At 37.1% G+C, this 19,416-nt stretch overlaps 1 protein-coding gene across 1 annotated transcript in view; it reads right to left on the reverse strand.

The window, feature by feature from the left end:
• Positions 1-1,775: 1,775 nt before the first annotated feature.
• LRRCC1 (leucine rich repeat and coiled-coil centrosomal protein 1) overlaps positions 1,776-19,416 on the reverse strand; it is a 46,010-nt gene continuing 28,369 nt past the window's right edge. The window contains exons 12-19 of the mRNA XM_069600694.1: positions 18,356-18,557; positions 17,590-17,775; positions 16,449-16,623; positions 15,349-15,512; positions 8,885-9,093; positions 8,658-8,795; positions 3,957-4,092; positions 1,776-2,137 (exon numbers count right to left, since the gene is read on the reverse strand). Coding sequence (XP_069456795.1) covers positions 2,015-2,137; positions 3,957-4,092; positions 8,658-8,795; positions 8,885-9,093; positions 15,349-15,512; positions 16,449-16,623; positions 17,590-17,775; positions 18,356-18,557 — 1,333 coding nt within the window. The 3' untranslated portion in view covers positions 1,776-2,014. The remainder of the gene's footprint in view (positions 2,138-3,956; positions 4,093-8,657; positions 8,796-8,884; positions 9,094-15,348; positions 15,513-16,448; positions 16,624-17,589; positions 17,776-18,355; positions 18,558-19,416) is intronic.

Consider the following 19,416-nt stretch of genomic DNA (forward strand, 5'->3'; position numbering starts at 1 on the left):
ATTTATCTATGCCATTTTACTGTTTTCTATCTTGTTTTCTTTACCGCATTTAAAAATTACTTAATACTTTATTGCTTTTTCCTACTTTTGTATTACACAAATATTTTCTAGTGTAACGTTTTAATTTACTTTGACTATTTTTTGGTTATATGAGTTACATCCTTAATGACTTCACAAATTTACATATACAACAGATTTATACTAACCCAATTTCAGTGAAATGTAGAAATGTTTCTATTTAGTTCTATTTTCTTCCTCTTTTTGTTATGAAACTGTTTGGTTGTTTTATATAAAGTAGGACAGCAAATATATATTCATAGTTAAATTAATTTTCATATTTATAACTCATTATTGTCACTTGTTCCTATGGGTTTCAAGTTACTATCTCCTATTTCCTTACTTCCCAATACAGCTTTGCTTCCATCCACCTTTGTGCTGATATGGAGAAATGTTACATTTTGTTTTACTCCCAATAATATAATTATATACATTTTGTATTTTTTGATTCTTTAATCAGTTAAGGGATGAAGGGAAAATATGTATTTATATTTTTTAATAATTCTATATTTCACTTTATGAGTATTTCTTCTCATGTTTATTCAAATTACTCTCTAGGGTCACATTCTTAAAGGATTTGAAGTAAGAACTTCCTTCAGCCTTTTTTGTTAAGGTGGGTCTGGTAGGAACATATTTCCCAGCTGTTACCTGAGAATGACTTTATTTCGGCTTCATTTAAAAGACAGTTTTGCTGGATATAGAATTCTTAGCTGATCTTTTGGTTGTTGTTGAAAACTTTGTCAGCCCACTGCATCTAGTGTGTTTTGCATTTTATTTTGAAGGATAGTTTTGTTGGATGTAGAATTCTCAACTTATTGTTCTTTTATTTCCTGTACCTAAAATATGTCCGTCACTGCCTTCTAGTCTCCATTATTTCTCATGAGAAGAGAAATTTCTCAACTGTTGATGATTCCTTTACATTAAATCATATTTTCTTGCTACTTTTAAGATTTCCCCCAACAGTTTGACTGTGAAGTGTCTAGGTGTGGTTCTCTTTGTTTATTTATCCTGGGTTTTACTGAAGTTCTTGAACATGTAGGCTCATCTTTTTCATCATATTAAGGAAGGTTCCAGCTATTATTTTCCCCAATATTTCTTATGTCCTCCCAGCCCCCTATAGGCTCCCATTACACGCTGACATGCTTGATCTCCCACAGATTTCAGTATAAACCTCGCCTGTAACAAACGGGGCCCTCTCTTTACATTTTTTCTGATTGCATTTAATTAAAAAAAAAAACAGTTCACTGGCTATTAGAGTTTGGTATTATATTCTCTTTCTTTCAGAAATGGTAAGGAGAATAGTATTCAGATCTTTGTTCTGCATACACAGGAACATAAGAGATGACAAAATTGAAATAGGAATAATTGAACTGATATGAAATGGAATAAAAGTGTTTTAGGTTGTGAAATAAGAATTCTCCTCATTAACTAAAAAGGAGTCATTATGAATGATGTGGAGACATATATATGCATTCTTAAAAATACCACATCTCTTATACAGATTTAAAATATTTTTTGGCTATACTTAGGAGCATTTTAAAAGAATGGAGCTACCTCAACTGAAGGAAACCAATAAATATAATTAGTTCATCAACTCAGTAAGGTTAACAGTATTAAAATACTTTCCCTCATGTGGTCAAAATACTAAATTTTCATTAACATACTTATAGGCAAATGTGTAATGACCAGACAATGTATAGCACAGAAACAAGAAAAAGTGTTTTAAGTCTAGTTATTTTGATAGGTTTTTCTAATACACATAATTGTCAACAATTTATTATAAAAAAAACCCTACATATACAATTAATACTTGATCAAAAGTCTTTTAAAATATAATCAGAATGAAATGTGTAGAAAGAGACATTTCAAAGTCACAGCAGTTACTACTATTACAATATTTAATCATTTTTACAATAGGCCTGCCGATCCATTTCAATTAAATTTGTTCTCAGAACCATCAAATTTCTTGCTGAATTTGACTTAGAGCAAAAGCAAGTTGCTTAATTTTTGTTTCCATTGCTTTTTTGTTCTTGCATGTTTCTTCCAGAAGTCCACGCATTTCTTCTTCAACTCGATGAACCTAAATCAATATGTACATTTTATAACATTTAAATTTCTCAGTGAAAATGCATTTAAAAAAATGCAGAAAGTAAAAGGTTTGTATACATTTTACAATTTGTGACGTAATGTTCATTTAAAGCAAGAGGTTAATAAAATGTTAACCTATTCAAATACTAATATGGAAAACGATGTCATACTATATACAAAATATTCACACGTATACACTATCCATTTATTTCTCATAGGCTCCTATAATGAACACATGGTAATTTAGCTACTTTATAGTTCAGAAAACTTGTTCAAGGTTTTAGTGCTTCTCAGTAGCATATCTGGATGAAACCCAGTTTTCTGACTTCATCTTCTCATTCCTAAGCAGTCCTATGCTGCTTATGAATGTCAAATCATGACTCTTGACTTATCCTTACAAACTTTCAAAACTGAAATCACCTCCCTTCCCAAAGAAACTCTTTAAACACTGAATTTCTAAAACTGCTTGTGGTGGTTATACATTATCATCTTTTTGAGAGATAATTTTATGATTTACTGTTAACCCATATTTATTCTCCTAGGATTCTCCTAGGATTCAGTGTATTTGACATAATTACTTTCTGCTTGAAACTCTCTCTCCTATTATACGACATTCCTAAGGGCACTGCCAATATAGTCACCCCTATCTGTTCTACTTCCCTCCTCCTAATCTCTTAATATAGACTTCCTAATTTTTTTCCTTCTAAAAATTAACATTTCTCCTAACTTAAATGATCACCTGTATGTGATGCCCTTTATCACGATTACCACATTTTAACTTTGGTGCCATTTTTCTAAATCCCTAACAAACACCTCCCTATGATATTACATCATACTGGCAAGATGTCCAAAATCAAACACAGTATTTTGCTTTGAGCTAAAGGCCTAATATCATAGCTTATTTAATAATACCTAGCGTACTCTTATTCAACACAATAGATATCTGAAACAACCACTGAACTGAAATAAAAAACTAAATTTTGAACAAATTGCATTTATTAGCTGTGATTATTTTCAAAGACATAATTCCCTCTTTCTGGTTATATAGGCTCCTTTAATGTCATTTAACTACACAACCTTGATTATAAAATATTTAGTATTCCTTTCCTTTTCTAGTTGCTGATTTCTGAACTTCCAGTCTTAAAGATATCTGTTTCCTATTAACACTTCAAAATCTGGGAAAAATGAAAGTTCATAACTGCCTCATTTAGTGGATCTTAACAGTGAAGTCACATGAGAATCAACTGTTGAGTTTTTAAAATATCTAGGTTTGAACCTAGTCTTAGTGAATGAAAGTATGAGGGGAACACTCATACATAAGTATTATTTAAAAGTTTCATAAGTTAATTCTGATGTTTCCCTGTCATTTAGTATCATCCTAAACCCATTCCTTTGTCAATGAGAAATTTGACAGTTTGAACTCTAATTCATAATAAAACAATCCTTGAGAACTTGTCCAAGGCTGTAATGGATTATACTTAATACATTCACATTCTCACCTAGCCTATGTGTAACCAACAGGGATTTCAGCTGAAACTGGTGAATGATATATAAATTTTTATCCAGAGCTCATGGAGCAGGTGCATATCAGGATCAAATTTATAATCTCGGTTTCATTACAATTCTGTTCTACAACTAATCTAAGTATTACCAACATGCTGGTCTGGCTTCATGATTGTATTAGTAACATTCTTCCTATCTATTTGGTCATTAAATCATGCTGCCTGTTCTCCTTATCACTGCTGAAGATAAAATTTACTTAGCTATAACAACTTAATACTGATTATCAAAGTGAATTTTACTTACAGTACCTTTAAATTTGCAGAATCAATACATTTCTGTTTTTCATTTGCCAGTTGTATTATTTCATTCTGATGAGCTTCAACAATTGCATCAACTTGTTTCTTAAAGGCATCATCCATACTATGAAGCTTTTCCATTGCATCCCTTAAAAACAAAACAAAACCACATATCCACCTGGATGTATAAAAATTAGGATTTTTTTAACATGGAAGCACTCATATTCATATTTTAATGGAAGCATCAGTTCAGTTCAGTCGCTCAATGGTGTCTGACTCTTTGCGACCCCATGCAGTGCAGCACGCCAGGCCTCCCTGTCCATCACCAACTCCCGGAGTTCACTCAAACTCACATCAATTGAGTCAGTAATGCCATCCAGCCATCTCATCCTCTGTCGTCCCCTTCTCCTCCTGCCCCCAATCCCTGCCAGCATCAGAGTCTTTTCCAATGAGTCAACTCTTCACATGAGGTGGCCAAAGTACTGGAGCTCCAGCTTTAGCATGTCATTCCAATGAACACCCAGGACTGACCTCCTTTAGGATGGACTGGTTGGATCTCCTTGCAGTCCAAGGGACTCTCAAGAGTCTTCTCCAGCACCACAGTTCAAAAGCATCAAATCTTTGGTGCTCAGCTTTCTTCACAGTCCAACTCTTGCACTCATACATGACACTGGAAAAACCATAGCCTTGACTAGACAGACCTTTGTTGGCAAAGTAATGTCTCTGCTTTTGAATATACTACCTAGGCTGGTCATAACTTTCCTTCCAAGGAGTAAGCGTCTTTTCATTTCATGGCTGCAATCACCATCTACAGTGATTTTGGAACCCCCCAAAATAAAGTCTGACACTGTTTCTACCGTTTCCCCATCTATTTCCCATGAAGTGATGGGACCAGAAGCTATGATCTTCGTTTTCTGAATGTTGAGCTTTAAGCCAACTTTTTCACTCTCCTCTTTCACTTTCATCAAGAGGCTTTTTAGCTCCTCTTCACTTTCTGCCATAAGGGTGGTGTCATCTGCATATCTGAGGTTATTGGTATTTCTCCCAGCAATCTTGATTCCAGCTTGTGTTTCTTCCAGTCCAGCGTTTCTCATGATGTACTGTGCCATATAAGTTAAATAAGCAGGGTGACAATATACAGCCTTGATGTACTCCTCTTCCCATTTGGAACCAGTCTGTTGTTCGATGTCCAGTTCTAACTGTTGCTTCCTGACCTGCATACAGATTTCTCAAGAGGCAGGTCAGGTGGTCTGGTATTCCCATCTCTCTCAGGATTTTCCACAGTTTCTTGTGATCCACAGTCAAAGGCTTTGGCATAGTCAATAAAGCAGAAATAGATGCTTTTCTGGAACTCTGGCTTTTTCCGTGATCCAGCGGATGTTGGCAATTTGATCTCTGGTTCCTCTGCCTTTTCTAAAACCAGCTTGAACATCAGGAAGTTCACAGTTCATGTACTGCTGAAGTCTGGCTTGGAGAATTTTGAGCATTACTTTACTAGCATGTGAGATGAGTGCAATTGTGCGGTGGTTTGAGCATTCTTTTGCATGGCCTTTCTTTGGGAGTGGAATGAAAATTGACCTTTTCCAGTCCTGTGGCCACTGCTGAGTTTTCCAGATTTGCTGGCATTTTGAGTGCAGCGCTTTCACAGCATCATCTTTCAGGATTTGAAACAGCTCAACTGGAATTCCATCAACTCCACTGGCTTTGTTCGTAGTGATGCTTTCTAAGGCCCACTTGACTTCACATTCCAAGATGTCTGGCTCTAGATGAGTGATCACACCATCATGATTATCCAGGTCTTGAAGATCTTTTTTGTACAGTTCTTCTGTGTATTCTTGCCACCTCTTCTTAATATCTTCTGCTTCTGTTAGGTCCAGACCATTTCTGTCCTTTATCGAGCCCATCTTTGCATGAAATGTTCCCTTGTTATCTCTAAGTTTCTTGAAGACATCTCTAGTCTTTCCCATTCTGTTCTTTTCCTCTATTTCTTTGCACTGATCACTGAAGAAGGCTTTCTTATCTCTTCTTGCTATTCTTTGGAATTCTGCATTCAGATGCTTTTATCTTTCTTTTTCTCCTTTGTTTTTTGCTTCTCTTCTTTTCACAGCTATTTGTAAGGCCTCCCCAGACAGCCATTTTGCTTTTTTGCATTTCTTTTCCATGGGGATGGTCTTAATCCCTATCTCCTGTACAATGTCACAAACCTCATTCCATAGTTCAGGCACTCTTATCTATCAGATCTAGGCCCTGAAATCTATTTCTCACTTCCACTGTAGAATCATAAGGGATCTGATTTAGGTCATACCTGAATGGTCTAGCGGTTTTCCCTACTTTCTTCAATTTAAGTCTGAATTTGGTAATAAGGAGTTCATGATCTGAGCCACAGTCAGCTCCTGGTCTTGTTTTTGTTGACTGTACAGAGCTTCTCCATCTTTGGCTGCAAAGGATATAATCAGTCTGATTTCGGTGTTGACCATCTGGTGATGTCCATGTGTAGAGTCTTCTCTTGTGTTGTTGGAAGAGGGTGTTTGCTATGACCAGTGTGTTCTCTTGGCAAAACTCTGTTAGTCTTTGCCCTGCTTCATTCCGCATTCCAAGGCCAAATTTGCCTGTTACTCCAGGTGTTTCTTGACCTTGAATAATTTTATTAAAAACGTTAAGCTCATAATGAAAAAGCTTCCTGGTTTTGGCACAGCCCACTGCAACAGTGGACTGAATATTAGCACTGAAACTGTGCTCCTGGGCATGGAAGCCTTTCTGTGTCCCCCATTTCTTGTTTGCAGGGAATAGACTCCAGCCTTCAAGACTTTCCCTGAGTTTCAAGGGCAGATTTGAACGGTCGCTTATCAGGAAAGGGAAGGGATGCAGAGATTAGGGAGAAGACTGCCTTAGGTGCAACGCAAGGAATACAGGCCCTACACATACCCTACTGTTTAATAGCAACTCCACCCCTGAACCACTGCTATAAACTTGCCAAATCTTCCTGTGCTGGGACACAGGTTTTGAGGCACAAGCCTGTTGCGTCCCCTTTTGTTTGGCAAAGCAACAAAGCAATCCTTTTCTACATCACCCAAAACTCTTGTTTCTGACACTTCATTGGGCACAGTGTAGGGAGACTGAACTTTCAGCATTAGGATCATGAATCAAAAGCCTTTCTTTTATTCCTGTTGCAACATTTGGTAGCTATGTGACCAAGGGCAAGTTCACAACCTCTGGATTTAAAGTCTGTCAACTATAACACGATAATCCTGCCTGTTTGGCTAATCTCACAGAATTACTGCTGGGTTCAAAGTAAGATATAAGAAAAAATTCAATTTATATGTTATAAAAAGCTATGCAAATAAAACCTTTCTTATGAACAATTATTTATTTTATTAAAGTTCCATTTAATTAAAAATCATACCTACGAATCTCAGACATAAGAGCATTAAGGTAAAAATCAGGCCTTTTTATTGTTTTGCTCTTAAAAACACAATAAACAATATAAGACATTCTAAAAATTATCAGGCTTTATGGTTTTTATTAAGTTTAGGAACTTTTAGTTATATTAAATGATTGTGTCTTTTAGGATCAAAAGGACTTCACACTGCAAAGCTGTGACCAGCAGGAAAGAAAACAGGCTCTAAGTCAATGTTTTGCTGCATTAATGTTTGGTTGTAAAGCAAAGTATAACAGGGTCCATTAGCAGACAACTGACTGTACTGTCAATTAAAACTTCTGGGGTGTATAATAACATCTTTCCATTTACACTGAGTTGAAATATGAAAAATCAAATTTCAAGGTTCTACTAGATTTGATATAATGGGGAACCTATCTCTATAAGAAATTTTGGGGCTACCTACATGCCACATTATGTACACCATTCTGTATATTGACATGAGAACTGGTCACTAAACCATGCTACCTATTTTTTAGCTCAGTTAACTTTAAATAATTTTAACAAGTCAAGTCATATAGTTTATAAGGTAAAACCCTCATTTCCTCTAGAGTATTTTATAAAATCCATACAGCAATGGCATATGCATATAGATTTTCTTCCCCTTATTTAAATCAGTTCTCATCCTCAGCTGCTGCAGGCTAACCGCTACCAACATGTGTTTTAGATTCTTCAGGAGCGCTCTGTGCCTGGTAGTCAGTGAGTTTTTCCTCTCAACTTCACGTGTTGCTGTTGTTCAGTCGCTAAGTTGTGTCCAACTCTTTGCAACCCCATGGACTGCCAGGTTCCTCTGTCCATGCAATTCCCCAGGCAAGACTACAGGAGTGGGTTGTTATTTCCTTTTCCAGGGGATCTTCCCAACCCAGGGATTGAATCCTGGTCTCCTAGTGCTGAACCACCAGGGAAGCCAAAACTCCACACACAACTCCACATACAACAGCCAAAAATATTAGCTGTTTCCATTCAAACAGAATTTGAAAACAGTAATTCTAGTAATAAAAACTAAATATTTATACAGCAATTACTATGCATCGGGCACTATTTAAATGCTAAATAGCCCATACAAATCATATACATACATAAATACACATATACACAAAGTTTAAACTTCCATCAAATATGAAGGGAGGAACTATCATAATCATTTTATAGATGGAACGGAAATTAAGCTCTTGGCAAATAACTATGTCCAAAATGTTTTTACCTTCCTCATGCCTACCCATCCCAATTCAGTTTTCTTTAAAGATATCCCACATACTTTAGGTCTTAATGCTTACTTTTGTAGTTCGATACTTTTATCTCTTTCCGCTTTAAGTTTTCTTTCTTTGTTTTCAAAGTTTTCTTTCACTTCTTTTACTTGCATTTCAAGATGACATAGAAGTTCTCCTTTATCATGCCACTTCTGATTAAGTGTACTAATATGAAAAGAAATAATTAAAGAAAACTGGTTACATGAAATTATTAAGCCACATGTTATTTCTCAGTAGGAAATACTGTACAATACCTGTAAGCTTTTCTGATTTCATCAAGTTCTAATTCCTTTACTTTCAACTGCTGTTTCAGTTTTTCTTTTCTTTCATTGTGTCTTTCTAGTTTCTCAACTATTTCATCCAGTTGTGAAGTTTTTTCTTCAAGTTGTTCTTGACTACATCTTTGTATTTCAGTGATTTTTTCATGTAATATTTTGATTTGCTCCTCTCTTTCCTGTAAACACTTTATTTTTACAGAAGATAAATCATTATTAAAAAACATTTTTCTTAATCTTAAATGTCTTATTTCCGAATTCAATATTGTTTAAAGTTATTATAAAAACTACAGATTAAAAAATAAATTGAATGTTCAGTGAATGTTTTAGAAAAGATTTCTACAGAACATTCTAAAAATCACAATCAATAAGGAATAGCACCACTACTTTTTTTAAATGCCATTAAGAATGATACACTATGTACACTTTTTATTTCATTAGGTTACTACCAACCACACAAAAGGAGTACATGGGAAGAAAAACAGTACAATGACAATTTTATTTAACACGGAATATAGCAAAGATTGATATTCACGATGCATGTATGACATAAAATACTATTTCTACTCTGCTGAACAAGTGTCTTCTGCATTAGAGTGAACAAATACTTTAAAGCATGATTTCATCACTACTGATGTCACATGAAAATAGGCTCTATATTCCCCCAAACTTCATCTTCTGTCCTGTGAGGCCAACTGTATCCTCTATTTGCATACTACAAATCGGAGGATTAATGAAAGATCAAAACTACCTTAGGCACTGTTAAATGTTTGCAGGTATTAGGCCTCATCTGACTTATTTATGCCAAGAAACATATCTGCTTTACAGGGGCATGCCTGTATGCTAGAACCCTGTAACACCAGCTAACGGTATCAGTCTCCACCACTGAGAAACAAACGAATTAGCAGTTCCTGCTTTCATCCTGTTTCCCCTGCCCCACCGTGCCTTTCTTCTTTCCCTTTGGGAAGATGATGGAGGCAAACAAACGAATACTGAATGAGGCTAATTTAGGAATGAATTCATCAGTATTTTAGAAAATGTGGTTCAATTCCTTAGTGTGTTATACATCTAAAAACTCTAAGCAACGATATCAGGTAGTCTTGACCAATATTTCTATAATTTATTTTCTCCTCACAACTCTCATACTTAAGTACTCAGGGGACAGCAGTCTTAATATATTATTAGGAATTCATAAAAGCTACAGAAGATTCTTATGAAATAACCCTGCTAATAAAAATAACATTGTATCATCAGATCAGTGGAGAAATAACTCCAGAAAGAATGAAGGGATGGAGCCAAAGCAAAAACAATACCCAGCTGTGGATGTGACTGGTGATAGAAGCAAGATCTGATGCTGTAAAGAGCAATATTGCATAGGAACCTGAAATGTCAGGTCCATGAATCAAGGCAAACTGGAAGTGGTCAAACAAGAGATGGCAAGGGTGAACATCGACATTCTAGGGATCAGTGAACTAAAATGGACTGGAATAGGTGACTTTAACTCGGATGACCATTATATCTACTACTGTGAGCAGGAATCCCTCAGAAGAAATGGAGTAGCCATCATGGTCAACAAGAGTCCAAAATGCAGTACTTGGATGCAATCTCAAAAACGACAGAATGATCTCTGTTCGTCTCCAAGGCAAACCATTCAATATCACAATTATCCAAGTCTATGCCCCAACCAGTAACACTGAAGAAACTGAAGCTGAACGATTTTATGAAGACCTACAAGACCTTCTAGAACTAACACCCCCAAAAGATGTCCTTTTCATTATAGGGGACTGGAATGCAAAAGTAGGAAGTCAAGAAACACCTGGAGTAACAGGCAAATTTGGCCTTGGAATGCGGAATGAAGCAGGGCAAAGACTAACAGAGTTTTGCCAAGAGAACACACTGGTCATAGCAAACACCCTCTTCCAACAACACAAGAGAAGACTCTACACATGGACATCACCAGATGGTCAACACCGAAATCAGACTGATTATATTCTTTGCAGCCAAAGATGGAGAAGCTCTGTACAGTCAACAAAAACAAGACCAGGAGCTGACTGTGGCTCAGATCATGAACTCCTTATTACCAAATTCAGACTTAAATTGAAGAAAGTAGGGAAAACCGCTAGACCATTCAGGTATGACCTAAATCAGATCCCTTATGATTCTACAGTGGAAGTGAGAAATAGATTTCAGGGCCTAGATCTGATAGATAAGAGTGCCTGAACTATGGAATGAGGTTTGTGACATTGTACAGGAGATAGGGATTAAGACCATCCCCATGGAAAAGAAATGCAAAAAAGCAAAAGGGCTGTCTGGGGAGGCCTTACAAATAGCTGTGAAAAGAAGAGAAGCAAAAAACAAAGGAGAAAAAGAAAGATAAAAGCATCTGAATGCAGAATTCCAAAGAATAGCAAGAAGAGATAAGAAAGCCTTCTTCAGTGATCAGTGCAAAGAAATAGAGGAAAAGAACAGAATGGGAAAGACTAGAGATGTCTTCAAGAAACTTAGAGATAACAAGGGAACATTTCATGCAAAGATGGGCTCGATAAAGGACAGAAATGGTCTGGACCTAACAGAAGCAGAAGATATTAAGAAGAGGTGGCAAGAATACACAGAAGAACTGTACAAAAAAGATCTTCAAGACCTGGATAATCATGATGGTGTGATCACTCATCTAGAGCCAGACATCTTGGAATGTGAAGTCAAGTGGGCCTTAGAAAGCATCACTACGAACAAAGCCAGTGGAGTTGATGGAATTCCAGTTGAGCTGTTTCAAATCCTGAAAGATGATGCTGTGAAAGCGCTGCACTCAAAATGCCAGCAAATCTGGAAAACTCAGCAGTGGCCACAGGACTGGAAAAGGTCAATTTTCATTCCACTCCCAAAGAAAGGCCATGCAAAAGAATGCTCAAACCACCGCACAATTGCACTCATCTCACATGCTAGTAAAGTAATGCTCAAAATTCTCCAAGCCAGACTTCAGCAGTACATGAACTGTGAACTTCCTGATGTTCAAGCTGGTTTTAGAAAAGGCAGAGGAACCAGAGATCAAATTGCCAACATCCGCTGGATCACGGAAAAAGCCAGAGTTCCAGAAAAGCATCTATTTCTGCTTTATTGACTATGCCAAAGCCTTTGACTGTGTGGATCACAAGAAACTGTGGAAAATTCTGAGAGAGATGAGAATACCAGACCACCTGACCTGCCTCTTGAGAAATCTGTATGCAGGTCAGGAAGCAACAGTTAGAACTGGACATCGAACAACAGACTGGTTCCAAATGGGAAGAGGAGTACATCAAGGCTGTATATTGTCACCCTGCTTATTTAACTTATATGGCACAGTACATCATGAGAAACGCTGGACTGGAAGAAACACAAGCTGGAATCAAGATTGCTGGGAGAAATACCAATAACCTCAGATATGCAGATGACACCACCCTTATGGCAGAAAGTGAAGAGGAGCTAAAAAGCCTCTTGATGAAAGTGAAAGAGGAGAGTGAAAAAGTTGGCTTAAAGCTCAACATTCAGAAAATGAAGATCATGGCTTCTGGTCCCATCACTTCATGGGAAATAGATGGGGAAACGGTAGAAACAGTGTCAGACTTTATTCTTTGGGGCTCCAAAATCACTGCAGATGGTGATTGCAGCCATGAAATGAAAAGACGCTTACTCCTTGGAAGAAAAGTTATGACCAGCCTAGATAGTATATTCAAAAGCAGAGACATTACTTTGCCAACAAAGGTCCATCTAGTCAAGGCTATGGTTTTTTCAGTGGTCATGTATGGATGTGAGAGTTGGACTGTGAAGAAGGCTGAGCGCCGAAGAATTGATGCATTTAAACTGTGGTGCTGGAGAAGACTCTTGAGGGTCCCTTGGACCGCAAGGAGATCCAACCAGTCCATTCTGAAGGAGATCAACCCTGGGATTTCTTTGGATGGAATGATGCTAAAGCTGGAGCTCCAGTACTTTGGCCACCTCATGTGAAGAGCTGACTCATTGGAAAAGACTCTGATGCTGGCAGGGATTGGGGGCAGGAGGAGAAGGGGACGACAGAGGATGAGATGGCTGGATGGCATCACAGACTCGATGGACATGAGTCTGAGTGAACTCCGGGAGTTGGTGATGGACAGGGAGGCCTGGCGTGCTGCGACTCATGGGGTCGCAAAGAGTGGGACACGACTGAGCAACTGAACCGAACCATCAGAGAATCTTGTGACCCATACTTAAAAGTACCAAAATAATACATGAGGAAACCAAACCTCAAAAGTCCTGTTTCAGAATCTACTTAATTGAAAATATTGAACTCCAAATTCTGCAGATTAGGTCCTCATCCCTTTAAGTTATTAGCTATGGTGAAATATTTGGGCTTCCCTGGTGGCTCAGTGCTAAAGAATCCTCCTGCTAATGCAGGAGACACAGGTTTGATACCTGGGTTGGGAAGATCCCTGGAAGAGGAAATGGCAACCCACTCCAGTATTCTTGCCTGGAGAATCCCACAAAGGAGCCTGGTGGGCTACAGTGCATGGGGTTGTAAAAAGTCAGACACGACTGAGCAACTGAGCACATGGTGAATTTATTGCTATAAGAAATTATACCTAGTTATCTCTGTACGTTCTATAATGAGCTGGGATGCACCATTAATGCTCGTTATCTTTGAGGTTGATACTATGGTCTTTAAAAGTAAATGTACTAAATTGTGAAAAGAAAGAAAAATGATGAGTTGAAAACCTGAAAACTTTTTTAAACCAAAAATCACAGTTCAAACATTCATAGTCTAAATCTAATTATGGATATAACAACATGGTGATAATGTTTCTTTATTTTCTGTACTTGATGAAGTCGTGTGTCTTAATAATGACTAAGGGGGGAAAAATCAAATCTTAGGTGGTTATAATTAAAGAATGAGTTCCTTAAAAAAAATGAAAAAGAGAATGAGTTCCTAACTTTGTGGGTGATAATCCCATTAAGAAGTTTCTTAAAATCTCTTTTCTTAGGCTATATTTTTTAACACCTTGAAGATAATCTTCAGAAGAAAATTTTGGAGTTCAAATTTGATTCAAATTTTGGAGTTCAGGGTAACTTTCAGAATATTTTCTGGGAATTTTCATGTAATATACTTTGAAACAAGAGATCCTGTTCATTTTCTAAGACAGGCCATATTAAAGAGGGTAAAATCAGTCTCTTGGAAATAAGCACTGATCATCTTTTGCATTCTATTCATGGCATGCTGAAGTCCATGGAGTTGCAAAGAGTGGGACACGACTGGGTGACTGAATAACAACAAGGTTTTGTCATAGAGAATTCTGAGAACTGATTTAGCAATACTGGGAGATACTAAACAGTGCAGTTTAAATAAAAATGCTACCTTTGTTTGATTCCTAACCCTCTATGGGGCTCTGAAGGCAAGAACTGATGCTTTTGAACTGTGATGTTGGAGAAGACTCTTGAGAGTCTCTTGGACTGCAAGGAGATCCAACCAGTCCATTCTGAAGGACATCAGCCCTGGGTGTTCTTTGGAAGGAATGATGCTAAAGCTGAAGCTCCAGTACGTTGGCCACCTCATGCTAAGAGCTGACTCACTGGAAAAGACTGATGCTGGCAGGTATTGGGGGCAGGAGGAGAAGGGGACGACAGAGGATGAGATAGCTGGATGGCATCACTGACTCGACTGATGTGAGTTTGAGTGAACTCCGGGAGTTGGTGATGGACAGGGAGGCCTGGCGTGCTGCGATTCGTGGGGTCGCAAAGAGTCAGACACAATTGAGCGACTGACCTGAACTGAAGGCAAGACCACTGAGGTGGTTTGCCATGTCCTCCTCCAGTGGACCGTGCTTTCTCAGGCTCTGACTAGCAGGGATAGGCCCTGCCGCCACCCCACGTGGCGAGACAACCATGTCTGGCGCCCTGCACGTCCCACTGCTGGTCCTTGCTGAGTGTGCAGAACTCCAACCGCCACCAAGCCCAGGGAAGCCTGGTATGCAGCAGTACACGGGGTCGCAAAGAGCTGGACATGACTCAGCAACTGAAGAGCAACAACCACCCATTATGGACGCTAGTTTTAATTACTTTGAAGGTGAAGGTGAAGTCGCTCAGTTGTGTCCAACTCTTGCGACCCCATGGACTGTTAACCTACTAGGCTTTTCCGTCCATAGCATTCTCCAGGCAAGAATACTGGAGTGGGTTGCCATTTCCTTCTCCAGGGGATCTTTCCGAGGGCCATAATAACACCCTCCATAAAATTCTGAGGTAAAAGTAATTTCAAGTTAATAAATGTTATATATAACTTTTAAAAGCAAAGTGGCAAACATTATTTAAAAAACACAATAGTATGTCTTAAATTCCACAACAGTTAGGATTCATTGAGACAAATATTTATTAGGTACTTTGATCCACACATTTTCACACTTTCCCTATGAGCTTTTCCTAAAATAAAATGTCAAACTTACTTCTTTTAATTTTCCAATGGTTTCAGTTTGGTCGTCTATGATTTTACATTTGATTCTTATTGTGTCGCTGTCACGCTCACTTGCTTTTCGCAGACATTCATTCTCCCTACACAGACTTTCAAGCTGAGCCTCTACTCTCCCATGATTTTGGACTAGAGAAGATCCTAAGAAACAAACATCAAAGTAAAAACCTTAAGAAGACCTTAAGAGATTTGTTTTTAACGAGAATCTCATTTTACAGTGTATGATATAATGAATAAAAGAAGCTGAATAAAGAAACAAAATATGTAACAGCATAATATAAAGTGGAAAGAGAAGAAACGGACCTTTTAAAAACTGTGGGTGTTTGAGAACATAAAACCACAGTAACCATGCAAGCAGCTACTTTTGTGAACAAGTAACTGAGTCACAAAATATTTAATGGGTCATGTTATGCTGTCCATACAAACAAAATTAATTTGCAATTATATTATAGATTCCTACATGGAATGGTCAAATAAGCAATGTTCCATTTAGGCCAACATCTACTATTCATAATTTATAAAGTCTCCATGAATGCCTTAAAACTTAAGTGTATATCTTAAAAGTGTGTATCTCTTGCTTTATGGTTACTGGAAAGGGAATGAGACTAAGGGTAAGTTTACCTGAACCTAAAATGGTTTTTATTCATAAATGATTTCACATTTCTCCACATGTAACAAGATAAATATTGCTAACATTTATCTTGTTAGCAAAAAAATGAATGCTGCATATGTACAAACAATTTAAAATCACTAGATAAGAAAGAATTGTTTTCAATAACTTATTCAGCTATAGCATCATAAAGGTATACCTGTTCAGAAACGTAACCAAATTACACTGGGAAGAAAACCAGAGACAGCAAAATATCAGAGCTATAACTATAAAATGGGTGTAATAAACTCCTTCTCAATTCCTTAGTATAATTTCATTCCTTTCTGACTGACCAATGACTAGTTACCCTTCAGTATAAAGCGTTACCTTCTTTCCTGGGATGTCTAAGAATTAACTCTCCCTTTTCTAATACACTGGTTTGCAGGATGAGCAGAATGGGCTATTTTTTGAAAATTTAAGAATTTTACCCTGTAGTGCCAACTCATGTCCCCATACTTTTCTTTCTGTCCTTAAACCATAAATTAGCGACTCCTTGGCAGCTAGCTCGGAAATAAGCTGCATTTTTTCCTGCTTGAGAAGTTCTATTTGAATACTCTTCTGCTTGTCATCTTCAATTAAAATTTCAAGTGTGTTGATTTGATTCTGTATACCACCAAAAAACATTGAAAAGAATGCAAAGTAATTATTATATTTAAGTACTTATTTTCTTTCTGTATTTTATAGTGAGAAAAAATGTTACTTAAGCAAATAACAAAGTAATGTTCCTAAATTTTACATAGAAAATGCTTTAATTTTATTGACTAAAAATAAATGTAGGTCATTAAATAAAAAGTCAAATTTTAAGAGGCTATTTCTGTAAAAACTCTGAATTTTATTTAATATTTTAAAAAAGCAACTACACATGTATTACTCAAAATTTCTCACCAAGGATTTACATCAACAGTCTAAAGGACACATATAAAGTGAGTCCTTTTGAGCAAAATATCACTAATATTTAAAACTGAGACAACAGAAATAAAGTAATTAAAAAGTATTATAGTTAGGTATATTAGTGACTTCCTGGTGGCTCAGACGGTAAAGCGTCTGCCTACAATGCTGGAGACCTGGGTTCGATCCCTGGGTCGGGAAGATCTCCTGGAGGAAATGGCAACCCACTCCAGTACTCTTGCCTGGAAAATTCCATGGACGGAGGAGCCTTGTAGGCTACAGTCCATGGGGTTGCAAAGAGTCGGACACGACTGAGCGACTTCCATGTCAGTGTCAATGTAGGTATATTAGTACGTAAAGATGTCCACTACCACAGAATTAACATCAATAATTCCTTAGGTATTTTCCAAACTTCAACCATCTGTATCACTGTAAAACTAGTATCTGTTTACTTAGCACACTTCTTAAAATTAACTCACTTACTTACTTAAATACGACTTTAGTGTAAGTAGTACAACCTGGGCAGCCATGGTTTATCTCCTAATTATATCAGTCTTCACACACATAAAAATATACTTAGTGTTATCTAGTTCACAACTGTATACTTCCTAAAATTATCACAATATACTTGAAAAAATGACATAAAAGTTAAAAAGGAAATATAATGGCACAGTGTCTTACCTGTAAATTTGCTGCTGTTTCCTGTTTCAATTTAGAAACTTCTGCAAGTTTTGTTTTTTGTTCCTTCACCATACAGGTTAGGTCTTTAATTAAAGAGGAAGACTCATTTTCTTTTCGTTGAGCCCAAACAAGAGCATGCTTGCTCTTTGCTAATTCAGTTGCAACATTTTCAAAACCATCTTTAACCTATATTTTAAAATTGCATTATAAATAGCAGTTCTCAGAATATTTAGAAAATATCTGATTTTGGAAACAGCTTACTTTTTTCATTTTTAGTATCTGAGTTTTAGCAATAGAATGAAATTCACAGATAACTGGCTTCGCAGGTCAGCCAGGCCATAGTGTTTATGTTTTAAGGTCTGGATCCTGCTATTTTGACACAAAAGCAGCCAGACACTGTGTAAACAAGTGAGCATGGCTCTGTTCTCATAAAACTCTACATAAACAGGTAATGGGCCAAAAATAGCCCAGAGACTTTAATTTGCTGACCCCTGCTCTATAGTACTCAATAATAGAGAATGCAGGTTTCCTAATTCCTATTTGAGTGCTCTTTACTTGACCATTTATAACGTCACTTAGCTTTGGCAACAGCACTGAAGATTAGCTATTATTTATGTGAAGAAATAAGGCTCTAAGAACCTAAGTAATTTGCTTAAGATCCTATAGGCAGCATGCAAATAGAGCTAGAATTCTAAAATGTAGTCCTCTTATCAAATCATAACTTGCTGATTCTGTTTTCAATAAAAAGCTAGAGGCCAGTTCTTACATCTTTAAATCTTTTGGCTTCAACAGTTAAAGCAATACGGAATTCATTTTCTAAATCCATATACTGTTGATTTAATGCATCAATTTTGTCTTGATATTCTTTTATAACTTGCTCATGCTTTCTCTCTTCTTTAGCAATTTCTTTAGCTAAGGCTTCCTGGAACTCAGCTTCACTAAAAAACTCCCTTGTTTCAATGTCTTTCCTGGAATGAAAAACAAATAAAAAACACAGGGTGCTGTTTACATGGAAAGAAAAACTTTAAAGGCCTTTAAGTACTAAATATTCTATATTCCCTGTTGTTAAAGATCAGCTCCTTACTTTCAAACCCAAAACTAGGGACACGATGGTAGCTGCAGAAAGAACATGAGCTTTATCTGACTGTTCATTCAGTGGTGACAGGGATTATGCCAAGTCTTGGCTTCACTGAGACAGCTCACAGTCACTGTACGGTCTCTAATAGCCTTGGGTGTATTCACAGGAGTCAGGTTCTGCTTCACTGCATCTTCCATGTTGCTTGAGTCTTTAATATACAGAAATACAGTTTACTGGGCAAAACTACAGCCCTTGGACCAAATCTGGCCTGGTACCCTTCTTGTGGGGAAATAAAACTTTTATTAGAACACAGCACATCCATTTGCTTACACATTGTCTATGGTTACTTTTGGGCTACAAAGAGACAGTTAGGCATGACCTGAAAAGCCTGAATTATTTTCCATCTGGACCTCCACAGGAAAAAGTCTGCTGAATCCTGCTTCAAAGGAATAAAGTAGACTGATAATTTAACAAGTAGTTACTTGGAAGTCAATTAAAACAGTTTTCTCTATATTATAATGATCAACTTTTGGTTGGGCTTAGAGAAACGTAAAATGAGCTTCACTGCTATAAATCCATACTTCAACCTTAACAAAGTCAGTGATTTGTTTCTACGTTACAAGTTCTTACAATAAGACTGATTCTAAAGGATACATAAACATGTCATTTTTCATAAGCTAATTCTGTCAGACTTCACCATTGCTGAATCACTGTCTAGTTCTGGGGGGAGGGGCAGAGAGAACCAAGTG

Source organism: Ovis canadensis, chromosome 9 (genome assembly GCF_042477335.2).
Source record: "Ovis canadensis isolate MfBH-ARS-UI-01 breed Bighorn chromosome 9, ARS-UI_OviCan_v2, whole genome shotgun sequence".
Classification (NCBI taxonomy): domain Eukaryota; kingdom Metazoa; phylum Chordata; class Mammalia; order Artiodactyla; family Bovidae; genus Ovis; species Ovis canadensis.